The sequence below is a fragment of the Triticum dicoccoides genome, chromosome 7A, assembly GCF_002162155.2.
Source record: "Triticum dicoccoides isolate Atlit2015 ecotype Zavitan chromosome 7A, WEW_v2.0, whole genome shotgun sequence".
In the NCBI taxonomy this organism is placed as follows: Eukaryota; Viridiplantae; Streptophyta; class Magnoliopsida; order Poales; family Poaceae; genus Triticum; species Triticum dicoccoides.
In genome coordinates, this window is record NC_041392.1 from 587,525,755 (window position 1) to 587,541,456 (window position 15,702).

At 43.7% G+C, this 15,702-nt stretch overlaps 1 protein-coding gene across 3 annotated transcripts in view; it reads left to right on the top strand.

The window, feature by feature from the left end:
• The first annotated feature begins 15,306 nt into the window (after positions 1-15,306).
• The window catches only part of LOC119329386 (cell division cycle protein 27 homolog B), a 10,644-nt gene continuing 10,248 nt past the window's right edge, over positions 15,307-15,702 (top strand). For all 3 annotated transcript variants that reach the window (XM_037602423.1, XM_037602422.1, XM_037602424.1), the window contains exon 1: positions 15,307-15,662. In XM_037602423.1, coding sequence (XP_037458320.1) covers positions 15,558-15,662 — 105 coding nt within the window. In that variant the 5' untranslated portion in view covers positions 15,307-15,557. The remainder of the gene's footprint in view (positions 15,663-15,702) is intronic.

The following is a 15,702-nucleotide window of genomic DNA, read 5'->3' on the forward strand; positions in this document are numbered from 1 at the left end:
TTTTTTGAGGAATAAAATGAGCAAACACAATCTTATGGTTAGAAGATTAAACTCCATCCTACGACCCTTAGCCAGATTTTTCTTAGGAAAACATATTTGCTAGTATCAGTTAATTGTTAAGACAATATATGACATCAATCAACAAAAGAGATCATGGCTGCCTTCTTCACCATTGTCGGAGCCTTCTTCTTCAGATCCTCCTGTGAACCGCCTGCATAAGAATTTAAACCACAGTTAGGGTACCTCCAACACGGTCCCTTAAAACGCCCACAAGCTTCCAGCCTCAGCTGTCCGAACGTTGCAAGCCATTCAACGCGGGTCGATATTTGTCCACGGACAAGTCCGCGTGTCCGTTTTCTCACGAGCCGAAAGCAAACCAAGGGGCTTTGCAGCAGTCCAGACCTCCGTCACGTAGGACTCTGAGACCTCCATACCACCCAAAACAAAGGCGGAGTCCCGCACATTTGGATCAGTCAACACTGTTTCGGCGCCACCCCCTTTCCTCCCATCTCTTCTGATTGCTGCCGCCATCCACCCTTCCCGTGCTTTTTGCTTCCACCGCCGCATAGACCCGTACGAAAAGTTGTCGTAGACGGCGGAGGTGGAGTATCTGGAGAAGGTGGATGCCCCGAATATCAACTCGGCGACACGAAAAGCCCACCGCCTCAAAGCGAAGGCAAAGGACGGGGCGACCGACAAAAAGAAGGTGAAGAGGAGGATGGCGGGGCAGGGGACAGGGTGCAGGGTCCAGGCAGGGCCTAGGACGCGGGGCACTGCCATTGTCCATGCCCATGTTCTCCTTGCCGTAGCAATATCAACCTTCCTACTTCTAAACCGCCAAACAGCTCGATCGATAGTCCCGGATATGCAACTTGTTGACAATGTCTTTCGGTCTAGCCTTCCCGTGCGTGTAACTTGTTCTTGAAGGTGAAGAAGAACTTCGTCCTCGCGCGTTGTTGGTTGAAGTTGAATGGGGCGGTGCTACCTCTTGCGCACTGCGTTGGTTTTCCCTTGAAGAGGAAAGGGTGATGCAGCAAAGTAGCGTAAGTATTTCCCTTAGTTTTTGAGAACCAAGGTATCAATCCAGTAGGAGACTACATGCAAGTCCCTTGTTGTAATGCCCCAAGACCGACGCTCCAGACGCCTTCCATGTTTTCCGAGTTTTGTCTTGCGATTTGTTTTGTTCGTTGCATTCATCATGGCATCATGTGCATTGCATCTTGTCTTAATGTCTTTAATCTTTCAAACTCACTAAATAAATCGTGTGGATCTCTGATCCTTTTAAAACGAGGGAATGCACATGGTGAATTCTCTTTATAACATATCCTCCCAATATTTTAGGGAGCTATATTAAATACTCCATTAATTTGGAATCATCATAACACATGTGCAAAATAATTCCCATGTCTATTCCTCTTCGAGTTTGACCTTCAAACCTTGCCGATATCTCTCATCTCTTTTATCAAGGCTACTCCTAAATTCTCAACATTTTTAGCCACTCCTAAACCTTGTCCTAGTTCAAACCATTTTAATTAAATTCAAATGAGTTTGAATTTAAATCTTGCATTCGTGCTAACTTCTATTTTCTTGGATTAAGCTCATTTTTCCGAGTCTGAGAAAATTAACCCCATGCTCCAATTCTTTCCCTAACCCTCTTTTTTTATTCACTAATGTTTTCTGCTAAAGAATTGAGAGGGAAAAGAGAAGAGCCCAGCTGCCTCTGGCCACTTGGGCCTCCTAGCAGCGCCGGCCTCCCAGCCCAGTTGCATCCTGCCAGCTTTCCCAGCGCCCCACCCCCACCTCTTGGGCCCAAGGCCCATCCAGCGCCGGCCCACCCCCTGCCGAACCCTAGGCATCGACCCTCTCTTTCGATCTCTCCCTCGTCTCCACCTCGCGCCGCCAGGAGAGGATCGATCCCTCTCTTTCCTTCTCGCATCGCTCCAGAAGAACCTCTCCCTCTCGACCCCTCTCGTTCTCCTAGCACCGCAGCACGCAGAGGCACAACGCTGCGCCCAAGACCTCTCTCTCCCTCGAGCCCGATCCCCTCGCTCGCCTCCCTCCTCTCGATCCTTTTCCTTCTCCCCACGCCTCCTCCTTCTGCAGAGCGCCACAGCGCCGCCGCCGCCCTGTCGGCCCGGAGCGCCGCGCAACGCGCCCAGTCCTCATGGCCACCTTCCCCGTGACCCGTCAAGCCGCCGCTCTGTCATCCGCTGGAAACCTCCGCTGCGTCAAGTCCATCTCCAGCCGCTCACGCCTGCAGCACCCTCAACCTGCGACCGTCCTCGACCTCGCCTCGTGCACGACGTCGACCACCTCCTCTGCTCCAGGTGTGGATACCTCCTGCTCGAGACCCCACCTTCGGCCTCTCCATGGTTCCCCTGCACCAGCTGCGTCCATCAAGGACGTTGCCCCGCTGCCTTCTCTTGTCGAGGCCGAGACCCCGTGAGCGTCGAGTTCTTCCACGACGCTCGAACGACTACAGGCCGGGACGCCAAGTCCTACTTCGACAAGTGTACCTCTAATTCAGATTCGCCAAGTACCACTACACCCGGAGACCACGAATCCGTGAGGTTTCACTACCGTCGCCGTGGATTCGACAAGTTCGCGAGTACCACTACTTCCCACGACGACCTTGTACAACTACCATCGCAAGAACCGAGACCGGCAAGTCCGAAGACCCAAGTACCATGACGCCAAGTACCCCTTCGGATCGCCAAGGTGGATCACGAACGTTGACGAGGTTCCAATAAGACCGTCAACGTGTATGGCTACAATGTGAACGTGTACCCGACGACCCCGGAGACCTATGTTGCGTAAAGTACCCGCCCGTCGAACCTCGAAGACCCGTGGACGTCAAGTTCCTTGTTTTGAACCCCGAATACCTATGGAGTGTGAACATCTACGAAGCGAGAATGACTACCTCCACTATGAACGTGGCGAGAATGTCTACTTCTGCTACGAACTTGATCCATTCCAAAAAGTCACGCCTGGAAGGTATAACCCCGAGACGACGCCCGTGAACGAATGATTGCTTGTTGTACGAGATGCACCCTTTGTCTGCACCGTGTCCGTAGTGTCTCCCGCTTCCATGACATCCACTCATGGGACACCCGGTATCCGGGATCACCCCACCATCTTTTGCATGCTCCCGCCACACTTCCTTTTGCACCAGCATCTCAATCGATTTACCGGAACCGGAATGTTGCCGTGGCACCATTTCCATTGTCATTGCCGTGGCACCCTTTCATTTCCGCCACGAGGACAAATGCTTCATAATGCTCTTGTCAACTTTTAATTAAAAAATTGCATAAACTTGCATATGCCATTCGCATCATGATAATAACATTTAAATGTTTAAAAGTGTTGTTGCACCAAATTGCTAATGCATATGGGGATTTACCGGAATTGTTGTTCGTTGTTCTGGCCTCATTTAAACTTGCCTAGTTAGGTAGTTTTCATATGCTTCACCTCTTGCCATGTTTAACAACATATAATATTGTTGGGTACATAACCGAGAGAGAACTAAATAAGTCATGTGGTGTTTCGTCAATATACAACTCGTTGCATATTGAGCTCCACTTAATTTGTAGGATTGCTTGTGCACTTTGCCATGCCATGCATATTTAAACCGGATATGCATCATACTTGGTTGTGCATCATGCCATGCTATGTGATGGTTGTTTACTATGTTGTTTGCTTCTTTCCGGGTTGCTTCTCGCGTTAGCTTCGGTTTCGTTCCAGAGTTGTGAGGATCTGTTCGACTACGTCCGTTTGTCTTCTTCATGGACTCGTTCTTCTTCCTTGCGGGATCTCAGGCAAGATGACCATACCCTCGAAATCACTTCTATCTTTGCTTGCTAGTTGCTCGCTCTTTTGCTTTGCCTATGCCGCGATACCTACCACATGCTTTATCATGCCTCCCATATTTCCATGTCAAGCCTCTAACCCACCTTGTCCTAGAAAACCGTTGTTTGGCTATGTTACCGCTTTGCTCAGCCCCTCTTATAGCGTTTCTAGTTGCAGGTGAAGCTTGGAGTTTGTTCCACATTGGAACATGGTTTTGTTTGGGATATCACAATATCTCTCTTATTTAATTAATGCATCTATATACTTGGTAAAGGGTGGAAGGCTCGGCCTTATGCCTGGTGTTTTGTTCCACTCTTGCCGCCCTAGTTTCCGTCATACCGGTGTTATGACTTGATTTTGCGTTCCTTACGCGGTTGGGTTATAATGGGAACCCCTTGACAGTTCGCCTTGAATAAAACTCTTCCAGCAAGGCCCAACCTTGGTTTTACCATTTGCCACCTAGCCTTTTTTTCCCTTGGGTTTCCGGAGCCCGAGGGTCATCTTTATTTTAACCCCCCCCCCGGGCCAGTGGTCCTCTGAGTGTTGGTCCAACCTGTCAGCCGCCGGTGGCCACCAGGGGCAACTCTGGGTTGGCCTACCGGAAGTTTTGGACAATCCGGTGTGCCCTGAGAACGAGATATGTGCAGCTCCTATCGGGTTTTTTCGGCACATTCGGGTGGCTTTGTTGGTCTTGTTTTACCATTGTCGAAATGTCTTGTAACCGGGATTCCGAGTCTGATCGGGTCGTCCTAGGAGAAGGAATATCCTTCGTTGACCGTGAGAGCTTGTGATGGGCTAAGTTGGGACACCCTTGCAGGGTTTTGAACTTTCGAAAGCCATGCCCACAGTTATGGGCAGATGAGAATTTGTTAATGTCCGGTTGTAGAAAACTTGACACTTAACTTAACTAAAATGCATCAACCGCGTGTGTAGCCGTGATGGTCTCTTCTCGGCAGAGTCCGGGAAGTGAACACGGCTTTGGAGTTATGCTTGAATGTAAGTAGTTTCAGGATCACTTCTTGATCACTTCTAGTTCACGACCGTGCTTTGCCTTCTCTTCTCGCTCTCATTTGCGTATGTTAGCCACCATATATGCTAGTGCTTGCTGCAGCTCCACCTCACTACCTTTTCCTACCCATAAGCTTAAATAGTCTTGATCTCGCGGGTGTGAGATTGCTGAGTCCCCGTGACTCACAGATTACTTCCAAAACCAGTTGCAGGTGCTGATGATGTCAGTGCAGTTGACGCAACCCAGCTCAAGGAGGAGCTCGATGAAGATCATGTTTGTTGTGTTGTTTCGTTTCTAGTTGATCAGTAGTGGAGCCCAGTTGGGGCGATCGAGGACCTAGCAATAGGGGGGTCTTTCTTTATTTGGTTCCGTAGTCGGACCTTGTTTGTATTCTGGATGATGTAATGCTATATTTATGTATTGTGTGAAGTGGCGATTGTAAGCCAACTCTTTATCCCTTTCTTATTCAGTACATGGGATGTGTAAAGACTACCCCTCTTGCGACATGCCTACTATGCGGTTATGCCTCTAAGTCGTGCTCCGACACATGGGAGATATAGCCGCATCGTGGGTGTTACACTCGTACCTACACAAACAAATAAGAACCTCGCAACCAACGCGATAAAGGGGTTGTCAATCCCTTCACGGTCACTTACGAGAGTGAGATCTAATAGAGATAATAAGATAAATATTTTTGGTATTTTTATGATATAGATAGGAAAATAAAGATTGCAAAGTAAAAATAGATTGGAAACTTATATGATAAAAGATAGACCCGGGGGCCATAGGTTTCACTAGTGGCTCCTCTCAAGATACCATAAGTATTACTATGGGTGAACAAATTATTGTTGAGCAATTGATAGAAAAGTGCATAATTATGACAATATCTAGGCATGATTATGTATATAGGCATCACGTCTGCGACAAGTAGAACGAAATGATTCTGCATCTACTACTATTACTCCACACATCGACCGCTATCCAACATGCGTCTAGAGTATTAAGTTCATAAGAACATAGTAATGCATTAGGCAAGATGACATGATGTAGAGGGATAAACTCAAGCAATATGATATAAACCCCATCTTTTTATCCTCGATGGCAAAAATACAATACATGCCTTGCTGCCCCTGCTGTCATTGGGAAAGGACACCGCAAGATTGAACCCAAAGCTAAGCACTTCTCCCATTGCAAGAAAGATCAATCTAGTAGGGCAAACCAAACTGATAATTCGAAGAGACTTGCAAAGATAAGCAATCATACATAAACGATTTCAGAGAAGAATCAAATATTGTTCATAGATAAACTTGATCATAAACCCACAATTCATCGGATCTTGACAAGCACACCGCAAAAAGAATTACATCGAATAGATCTCCAAGAAGATCGAGGAGAACATTGTATTGAGATCCAAAGAGAGAGAAGAAGCCATCTAGCTAATAGCTATGGACCCGAAGGTCTGTGGTAAACTACTCACACATCATCGGAGAGGCTATGGTGTTGATGTAGAAGCCCTCCGTGATCGATTCCCCATCTGGCGGAGCTCCGAAAAGGCCCCAAGATGGGATCTATTGGGTACATAAGGTTGCGGCAGTGGAAATAGGGTTTCATGGTGCTCCTGGATGTTTTTGGGGTATGTGGATATATATATATATATAGGAGGAAGAAGTAGGTCGGTGAAGCTGCAAGGGGCCCACGAGGGTGGGGGCGCGCCCAGGGGGCAGGCGCACCTCCCTGCCTCGTGGCCACCTCATTTCTTTCTTAACGTCTACTCCAAGTCCCCTGGATCACGTTTGTTCCAAAAATAACTCTCCCTAAGGTTCCATTCCGTTTGGATTCCATTTGATATTCCTTTTCTGCGAAACGCTGAAATAGGCAAAAAACAGCAATTTGCACTGGGGGTTAGTAGGTTATTCCCAAAAATAATATAAAAGTGTATAATAAAGCCCATTAAACATCCAAAACAGATAATATAATAGCATGGAAGAATAAAAAATTATAGACACGTTGGAGACGTATCAAGCATCCCCAAGCTTAATTCCTGCTCATCCTCGAGTAGGTAAATGATAAAAACAGAATTTTTGATGTGGAATGCTACCTAGCAGCATATTTCTCAATGTAATTTTATTTATTGTGGCATGAATATTCAGATTCGAAAGATTCAAGACAAAAGTTTAATATTGACATAAAAATAATAATACTTCAAGCATACTAACTAAGAAATCATGTCTTCTCAAAATAACATGGCAAAAGAAAGTTCATCCCTACAAAATCATATAGTTTGGTCATGCCCCATTTTCGTCACACAAGAATGCTCTCATCTTGCACAACCCTGATGACAAGCCAAGCAATTGTTTCATACTTTAGTAATCTCAAACTTTTTTCAACTTTCACGCAATACATGAGCGTGAGCCATGGATATAGCACTATGGTTGGAATAGAATATAATGATGGGGGTTATGTGGAGAAGACAAAAAAAAGAGAAAGTCTCACATCAACGCGACTAATCAACGGGCTAGGGAGATGCCTATCAATTGATGCCAATGCAAGGAGTAGGGATTGCCATGCAACGGATGCACTAGAGCTATAAATGTATGAAAGCTCAACAAAAAAACTAAGTGGGTGTGCATCCAACTTGCTTGCTCACGAAGACCTAGGGCATTTGAGGAAGCCCATTGTTGGAATATACAAGCCAAGTTCTATAATGAAAAATTCCCACTAGTATATGAAAGTGACAAAACAAGAGACTCTTTATCATAAAGATCATTGTGCTACTTTGAAGCACAAGTGTGGAAAAAGAGGATAGTAGCATTGTCCTCTTTTTATTTTTTTTTATTTTTTTGGGCCTTTCTCTTTTTTTATTTGGCCTTTTTGGGGGACAATGCTCTATTAATGATGACCATCACACTTCTATTTATTTACAACTCAATGATTACAACTCGATACTAGAACAAAATATGACTCTATATTAATGCCCCCGGCGGTGTACCGGGAAGGGCAATGAATCAAGAGTGACATGCATGATAAATTATGCATGGTGGCTTTTCCACAAATACGATGTCAACTACATGATCATGCAAAGCAATATGACAATGATGAAGCGTGTCATGAATGAAACGGTGGAAAGTTGCATGGCAATATATCTCGGAATGGCTATGGAAATGCCATAATAGGTAGGTATGGTGACTGTTTTGAGGAAGATATAAGGAGGTTTATGTGTGATAGAGCGTATCATATCACGGGGTTTCGATGCACCGGCAAAGTTTGCACCAACTCTCAAGGTGAGAAAGGGCAATGCACGGTACCGAAGAGGCTAACAATGATGGAAGGGTGAGAGTGTGTATAATCCATGGACTCAACATTAGTCATAAAGAACTCACATACTTATTGCAAAAATCTACAAGTCATCAAAAAACAAGCATTACATGCATGCTCCTAGGGGGATAGATTGGTAGGAAAATACCATCGCTCGTCCCCGACCGCCACTCATAAGGAAGACAATCAAAGAACACCTCATGTTTCAAATTTGTTACACAACGGTTACCATACTTGCATGCTACGGGACTTGCAATCTTAAACACAAGTATTTCTAAAATTCACAACTACTCAACTAGCACAACTTTAATACCACCATCCTCATATCTCAAAACAATTATCAAGTATCAAACTTCTCATAGTATTGAATGCGCTTTTTATGATAGTTTTTATTATACCCATCCTGGATGCCTATCATATTAGGACCAATTTTATAACCAAAGAAAATTACCATGTTTTTCTAAAGGACTCTCAAAATAATATAAGTGAATCATGAGAGACCAATAATTTCTATAAAATAAAACCACCACCGTGCTCTAAAAGATATAAGTGAAGCACTAGAGCAAAATTTTCTAGCTCAAAAGATATAAGTGAAGCACACAGAGTATTCTAATAAATTCCAATTCATGTGTGTGTCTCCCAAAAGGTGTGTACAACAAGGATGATTGTGGTAAACTAAAAAGCAAAGACTCAAATCATACAAGATGCTCCAAGCAAAACACATATCATGTGATGAATAAAAATATAGCCTCAAATAAAGTTACCGATGGAAGAAGACGAAAGAGGGGATGCCTTCCGAGGCATCCCCAAGCTTAGGATTTTGGTTGTCCTTGAATTTACCTTGGGGTGCCTTGGGCATCCCCAAACTCAGTCTCTTGCCACTCCTTATTCCATAATCCATCAAATCTTTACCCAAAACTTGAAAACTTCACAATACAAAACTCAACAGAAAATCTCATGAGCTCCGTTAGTATAAGAAAACAAATCACCACTTAAGGTATTGTAATGAACTCATTCTTTATTTATATTGGTGTTAAAATACTGTATTCAAACTTCTCTATGGTTCATACACTCCGATACTAGCCATAGATTCATCAAAATAAGCAAACAGCACACGGAAAACAGAATCTGTCAAAAACAGAATAGTCTGTAGTAATCTGTAGGTTTCGAATACTTCTGTAACCTCAAAAATTCTGAAATAAATTGGTGGACGTGAGGAATTTGTCTATTAATCATCTGCAAAAAGAATAAACCTAATCGCACTCTCCAGTAAAAAAATGGCAGCAAATCTCGTGAGCGCTAAAGTTTCTGTTTTTTATAGCAAGATCGCTAAAACTTCCCCCAAGTCTTCCCAAAGGTTCTACTTGGCACAAACACTAATTAAAAGCATAAAACCACATCTAAACAGAGGCTAGATGAATTTATTGAATAACAACAAGGAAAAATATTAGATTGTCTTCCAACAAGCGCTTTTCTTTAAAGCCTTTTAGCTAGGCATTGATAATTTTAATGATGCTCACATGAAACACAAGAATTAAAGCACAAAGAGAGCATCATAAAACATGTGACAAACATACTTAAGTCTAACATACTTCCTATGCATAGGTATTTTATAAGCAAACAAATTATCAAGGCGAACAGAAACTAGCATATGCAAGGAGGAAGAAAGGAACAATAGTAATCTCAACATAACGAGAGGTAATTTTGTAACATGAAAATTTCTACAACCATATTTTCCTTTCTCATAATAATTACATGTAGGATCATAATCAAATTCAACAATATATCTATCACATACAATATCCTCAACATGATCCACATGCATGTAAAGTTGACACTCTTCCAAAATAGTGGGATTAAAATTAACTAAAGTCACGACCTCTCCAAACCCACTTTTATCAAAAAATTCACAAGATTGAACATTCTCCAAATACGTGGGATCTAAAGTTTACACTCTTCCAAACCCACTTTCAATATTATTACAAACATTATTATCAATCTCATATTCATCATGGGGTTTAAATAAATTTTCAAGCTCATAAGAAGAATCACCCCAATCATGATCATTGCAACAAGTAGTAGACATAGCAAAACTAGCACCCCCAAGCTTAGGGTTTTGCATATTATAAGCACAATTGACATTAATAAAATTTATACTATCATCATTGCAATCATGCTTTCTATTCAAAGATCCATCGCGAATCACTCCATAAAAGTACTTCATCACAATTTTCAGATTCACGAATTTCAAGCAAAACTTCATAAAGATAATCTAGTGCACAAAACTCACTAGCAATTGGTTCATCATAATTGGATCTCTTAGAAAGATGAGCAAGCAGATGAGGATCCATAGATCTTAGGTTCTCTGTTTAGCAATAAATAAACAACTATTCCAACCAAACGAGCAAATGAGCCAAGTAAGACATCAAAGCAAACGAAAAGACGAACAGAAGAAGAGACGAATAAAACGGCAACGGTGAAGTGGGGGAGAGGAAAATGAGAGGCAAATGGCAAATAATGTAATATGAGGGATAAGAGTTTGTGATGGGTACTTGGTATGTCTTGACTTGTGCGTAGATCTCCCCGACAACGGCGCCAGAAATCCTTCTTGCTACCTCTTGAGCACTACATTGGTTTTCCCTTGAAGAGGAAAGGGTGATGCAGGAAAGTAGCGTAAATATTTCCCTCAGTTTTTAAGAACCAAGGTATCAATCCAGTAGGAGACTACACGCAAGTCCCTCGTACCTACACAAACAAATAAGAACCTCGCAACCAACGCGATAAAGGGGTTGTCAATCCCTTCACGGTCACTTACGAGAGTGAGATCTGATAGAGATAATACGATAAATATTTTTGGTATTTTTATGATATAGATAGGAAAATAAATATTGCAAAGTAAAAATAGATTGGAAACTTATATGATAAAAGATATACCCGGGGGCCATAGGTTTCACTAGTGGCTTCTCTCAAGATAGCATAAGTATTACGGTGGGTGAACAAATTACTGTCGAGCAATTGATAGAAAAGTGCATAATTATGAGAATATCTGGGCATGATCATGTATATAGGCATCACGTCCGCGACAAGTAGACCAAAACAATTCTGCATCTTCTACTATTACTCCACACATCGACCACTATCCAGCATGCATCTAGAGTATTAAGTTCATAAGAACAAAGTAATGCATTAGGCAAGATAACATGATGTAGAGGGATAAACTCAAGCAATATGATATAAACCCCATATTTTTATCCTCGATGGCAATAATACAATACGTGCCTTGCTGTCCCTGTTGTCACTGGGAAAGGACACCACAAGATTGAACCCAAAGCTAAGCACTTCTCCCATTGCAAGAAAGATCAATCTAGTAGGGCAAACCAAACTGATAATTCGAAGGGACTTGCAAAGATAACCAATCATACATAAAAGATTTCATAGAAGAATCAAATATTGTTCATAGATAAACTTGATCATAAACCCACAATTCATCGGATCTCGGCAAACACACCGCAAAAAGAATTACATCGAATAGATCTTCAAGAAGATCGAGGAGAACATTGTGTTGAGATCCAAAGAGAAAGAAGAAGCCATCTAGCTAATAACTATGGACCCGAAGGTCTGTGGTAAACTACTCACACATCATCGGAGAAGCTATGGTGTTGATGTAGAAGCCCTCCGTGATCGATTCCTCCTCCAACGAAGCTCCAGAAAAGGCCCCAAGATGGGATCTCTTGGGTACAGAAGGTTGCGGCGGTGGAAATAGGGTTTCATGGTGCTCTTGGATGTTTTCGGGGTATATGGATATATATAGGAGTAAGAAGTAGGTCGGTGGAGCTGCAAGGGGCCCACGAGGGTGGGGGGCGCGCCCAGGGGGGCAGGCGCGCCTCCCTACCTCGTGGTCACCTCGTTTCTTTCTCGACGTCTACTCCAAGTCCCCTGGATCACGTTTGTTCCAAAAATAACTCTCCTGAAGGTTTCATTCCGTTTGGATTCCATTTGATATTTCTTTTCTGCGAAACACTGAAATAAGCAAAAAACAGCATTTTGCACTGTGCCTTGGGTTAGTACTCCCTCCGGTCCTTTTTACTCAGCGCATAACTCCACACCCGGATACCAAGGAGGGCAGCGGTTTTGTTTTTTGGACTAATTTTCCCTTTGCTAGAGTAAAGCTGCAGGCATGCGGAGAGCAGGGCCGTAATAATTGTGCATGCGTGATTCGCTAGTCCTCCTCGGTTGCCTATCCCGTCTCCTGGTTTGTCCCCCCACTAGCGTACCAGTAGGAAGGAGAGGAGTTAATGCATGCATGGGATTGGTTGCATGAGAGGCGGGAGGAGGGATAGAATTGGAAAGCGCCGAGAGAAAAAGGGAATGCGCAGAGTAATACGGGAAAAATGAAAAAAAGTTAGACGCAAACTAAAATGGACCGGAGGGAGTAGGTTAGTCCCAAAAATAATATATAAGTGTATAATAAAGCCCATTAAATATCCAAAATAGATAATATAATAGCATGGAACAAACAAAAATTATAGATACATTGGAGACATATCAGGCAGCAAAAGTGACAACTATCCATTGCCAACTCCATCAAGACAGCCGGCATCAACACCGAGAAATAAGCGGATGACCAAGTGACCCAACAAAAAGAGCTTCCGAAGAAGTTTAGAAGGGGGTTCTGGGGAAAGAAGTGAGAAGAGGAGAAGGAGAAGCGAGAAGGGGCGGCAGGCAAGATGACGAAGAGGTTCGAGGACATTTGTGAGCAAGGATGAGGCATGTGTCAAGCGCTCCGACGTGAAGAAGGAAAAGAAGGCCGTGAGGTTTAGCATCTTGATGGCGGCGATTGAGAAGAAAATCAAGCCGAAGAAAAAAAGATCAAGCTCGAAGAGAGAAGGGTTAGGCTCACAGCCGCTTCGAAGGATACCAAGATGTTGGCCACGGGGATGAATGAGTTGGATGAAGTGCGCGTTGTCCGTGTCAAGATGTTGAAATACTTGGCGGTCGAGATGGAGCTGACTGGTGATGAGGAGACAACGGCAGAGTGAGCTAGGAGGTTTGGATAGCCGATTTGGCAGGGCAAGAATGTTTCTTTTTTGCATAGATCGTCGAATGAATACTTTTGAGATCAGACGCATGTAAAAAATAGGAACATCCGCCGCCTTTTGGTTGCAATCAAACACTATTAACATCACACTTTAATTTTTTCTCATATTGCTATGCATTTGAAATGGAATTTATGGGACTAGACGGACTTTTAGGAGATCAGGGAGAATGGCCGGCTCTCATAGGGGACGGCGTTGGAGATGCCTCGTTCGTGGCTGTCCTGTCGAGCCAAACGTGATTGTTTTGATCCAACGTTCACATTCCGCACAGACCTGCCCCACGCCACACCCGCACAGTTCAAACAGAGAAGACCAGGCCGGCCCCACACGTCACAAACCCACGGACTGCGGCACATAAATCCATCCCTAGGCCCGTACATACCCACCCCTACGCCGCCGCTGTGCAGGGCAGGGGGGCAGCAGAGAGCATATCTGGTGATACGACCCGTTTGGTGATACGATGCACCGGAACGGGTGATACGATGCACCGGTGTATTCTGGACCACTAGATCACATTCAGTGGGACAGGATGCATGCACTGATGCACATGAGTTGGCCAGCGCCCCCACCTTGAAATATGCAAAATACACCCTGTGTTATGTTCTTAATTGAACGTAAGGTCTTTTTCTATACTAGTCTACCAGCTGCACTTTCGTTGACCGTTCAGAAAACGCCTCAGTTTCAATGTGCAAACACACACACACACACACTCGAATCCAGAATTCCTCTCAAGTCTTGTTATTGTGCCATCTCCATAGTTTATTGCTATATTGATAAAGTTCAACAAAATAAATTATCTTATATTGATAAACACACACACAATAAATTATCTTATATTGTGACATCTCCATATTTTGTTGTTATATTGTCCGACAAAGTAACCAAAAAATTCAGTGTGTGGTTATCAATATAAGAGAATTTATTTTGTTGAACTTCATCGATAATTGAAAAATAGTACTTTAATAGATTATCATAATTGAAAGTAATATAAAAAATCAAAAAATACAAGAGAATTAGCATGAAAGTTGACAAACTTAACATACCAAACTAGTCAGTTATTGTTCATGGAGATTTTTTTTATCTTTTGTATTACATTCAATTATCAAAATCTATAAAACTACTATCTTTAATTTTTGGGGTTGGTCTTCACGAATTGCATGTCTATTGTAGTCCGTACAATATAAAAATACTAATGCAACTAGACAAACGATCTAAATATGTTATCTTTGCTTTCACTAAAGCTAATTGAGAGAACATGCGAACAACCATTTGCATTAGCTTCTATTTTTTGCAGGTAACATTTGCATTTATCTTGAAGAGGAGCGGAATCTATTTGAGTGAATATTTTGTTTGGATAAAATGCACCATCACACATAGAGGGGCGATTTGGCATCCGGGAGCATATGCTCCTGGTTTTAAAATGTGTTTTAAATGTATTTTGAAATGTCACAAAATTCGGATAAAATGTTTCGCATGCACATCTCGACATCCACGTTCTCGCAAAGTCATTTCGCGAAGAACCGACAACTTTTGTGTCCCGTGTGAAAACAGCAAAATTCAGTGTGTTTAAAAAGGGCTTTTCATGAGACATCTTTTTTTTACACAAGCCACAAAAATTGGCGGTTTTCCGCGAAACTTGGCACACACATGTAGAATATTGAGATGATGCTTCAAAAAAAATTCGTCGGAATTCTGTGACATCTTGAAAAGCTTTTTCCCGTGGCAGGATTATGCGGCCATGTGCCAATGTGGATTTCTCCATCTCACATATGTTGTTAAATAAATAGTGGATAAGTCTGAGGAAATCTAGACATTTTTATCTTTTGATTGCTTCAAGCCTCACACCCAGTTAAGAGTATATCAAGGGTGTTTTTTGAATATTTCCCGATGGAGGAGCTGCGCATCACATGCACATTCATCGTGTCCCTCCCAGCATGATCTAACGGTGCATGATAGAGTGGAGCACCGTATCACTTAAATGACCGTATCACCAGATACTTTGCCGGGGGCAGCACATCACATCACATCAGAGCAGCCAGACAATTCAAACCGCACCGGGGAGGGCTCCACGCTCCCTCACACCCACGCCGCGCTGCTTCCGGATTCGACTCGTTCCAATCCCCCACCGGTCCAAAATCGCACCCAGAAAGGCCTCGAATCCGAATCCACCCGTCGCGATTCAAACCAGGCCACCCCCCGCTTCTCTCTCCCCTCCCCTCCTCCCCCTGCTCGCGCAGCGCGGCGCCGCCGCCGCCGACTCCTCCTCGCCGGGGCCGCGGGAGCGGCGGGCGATGGAAACCCTAATGGTGGACCGCGTCCACAGCAGCCTCCGCCTCTTCATGAACCGCAACGCCGTCTTCCTCTGCGAGCGCCTCTGCGCCCAGTTCCCCGCCGAGGTACCGCCCCGCTCCCCCCTCCCCCCTTCCCCCCCATTCG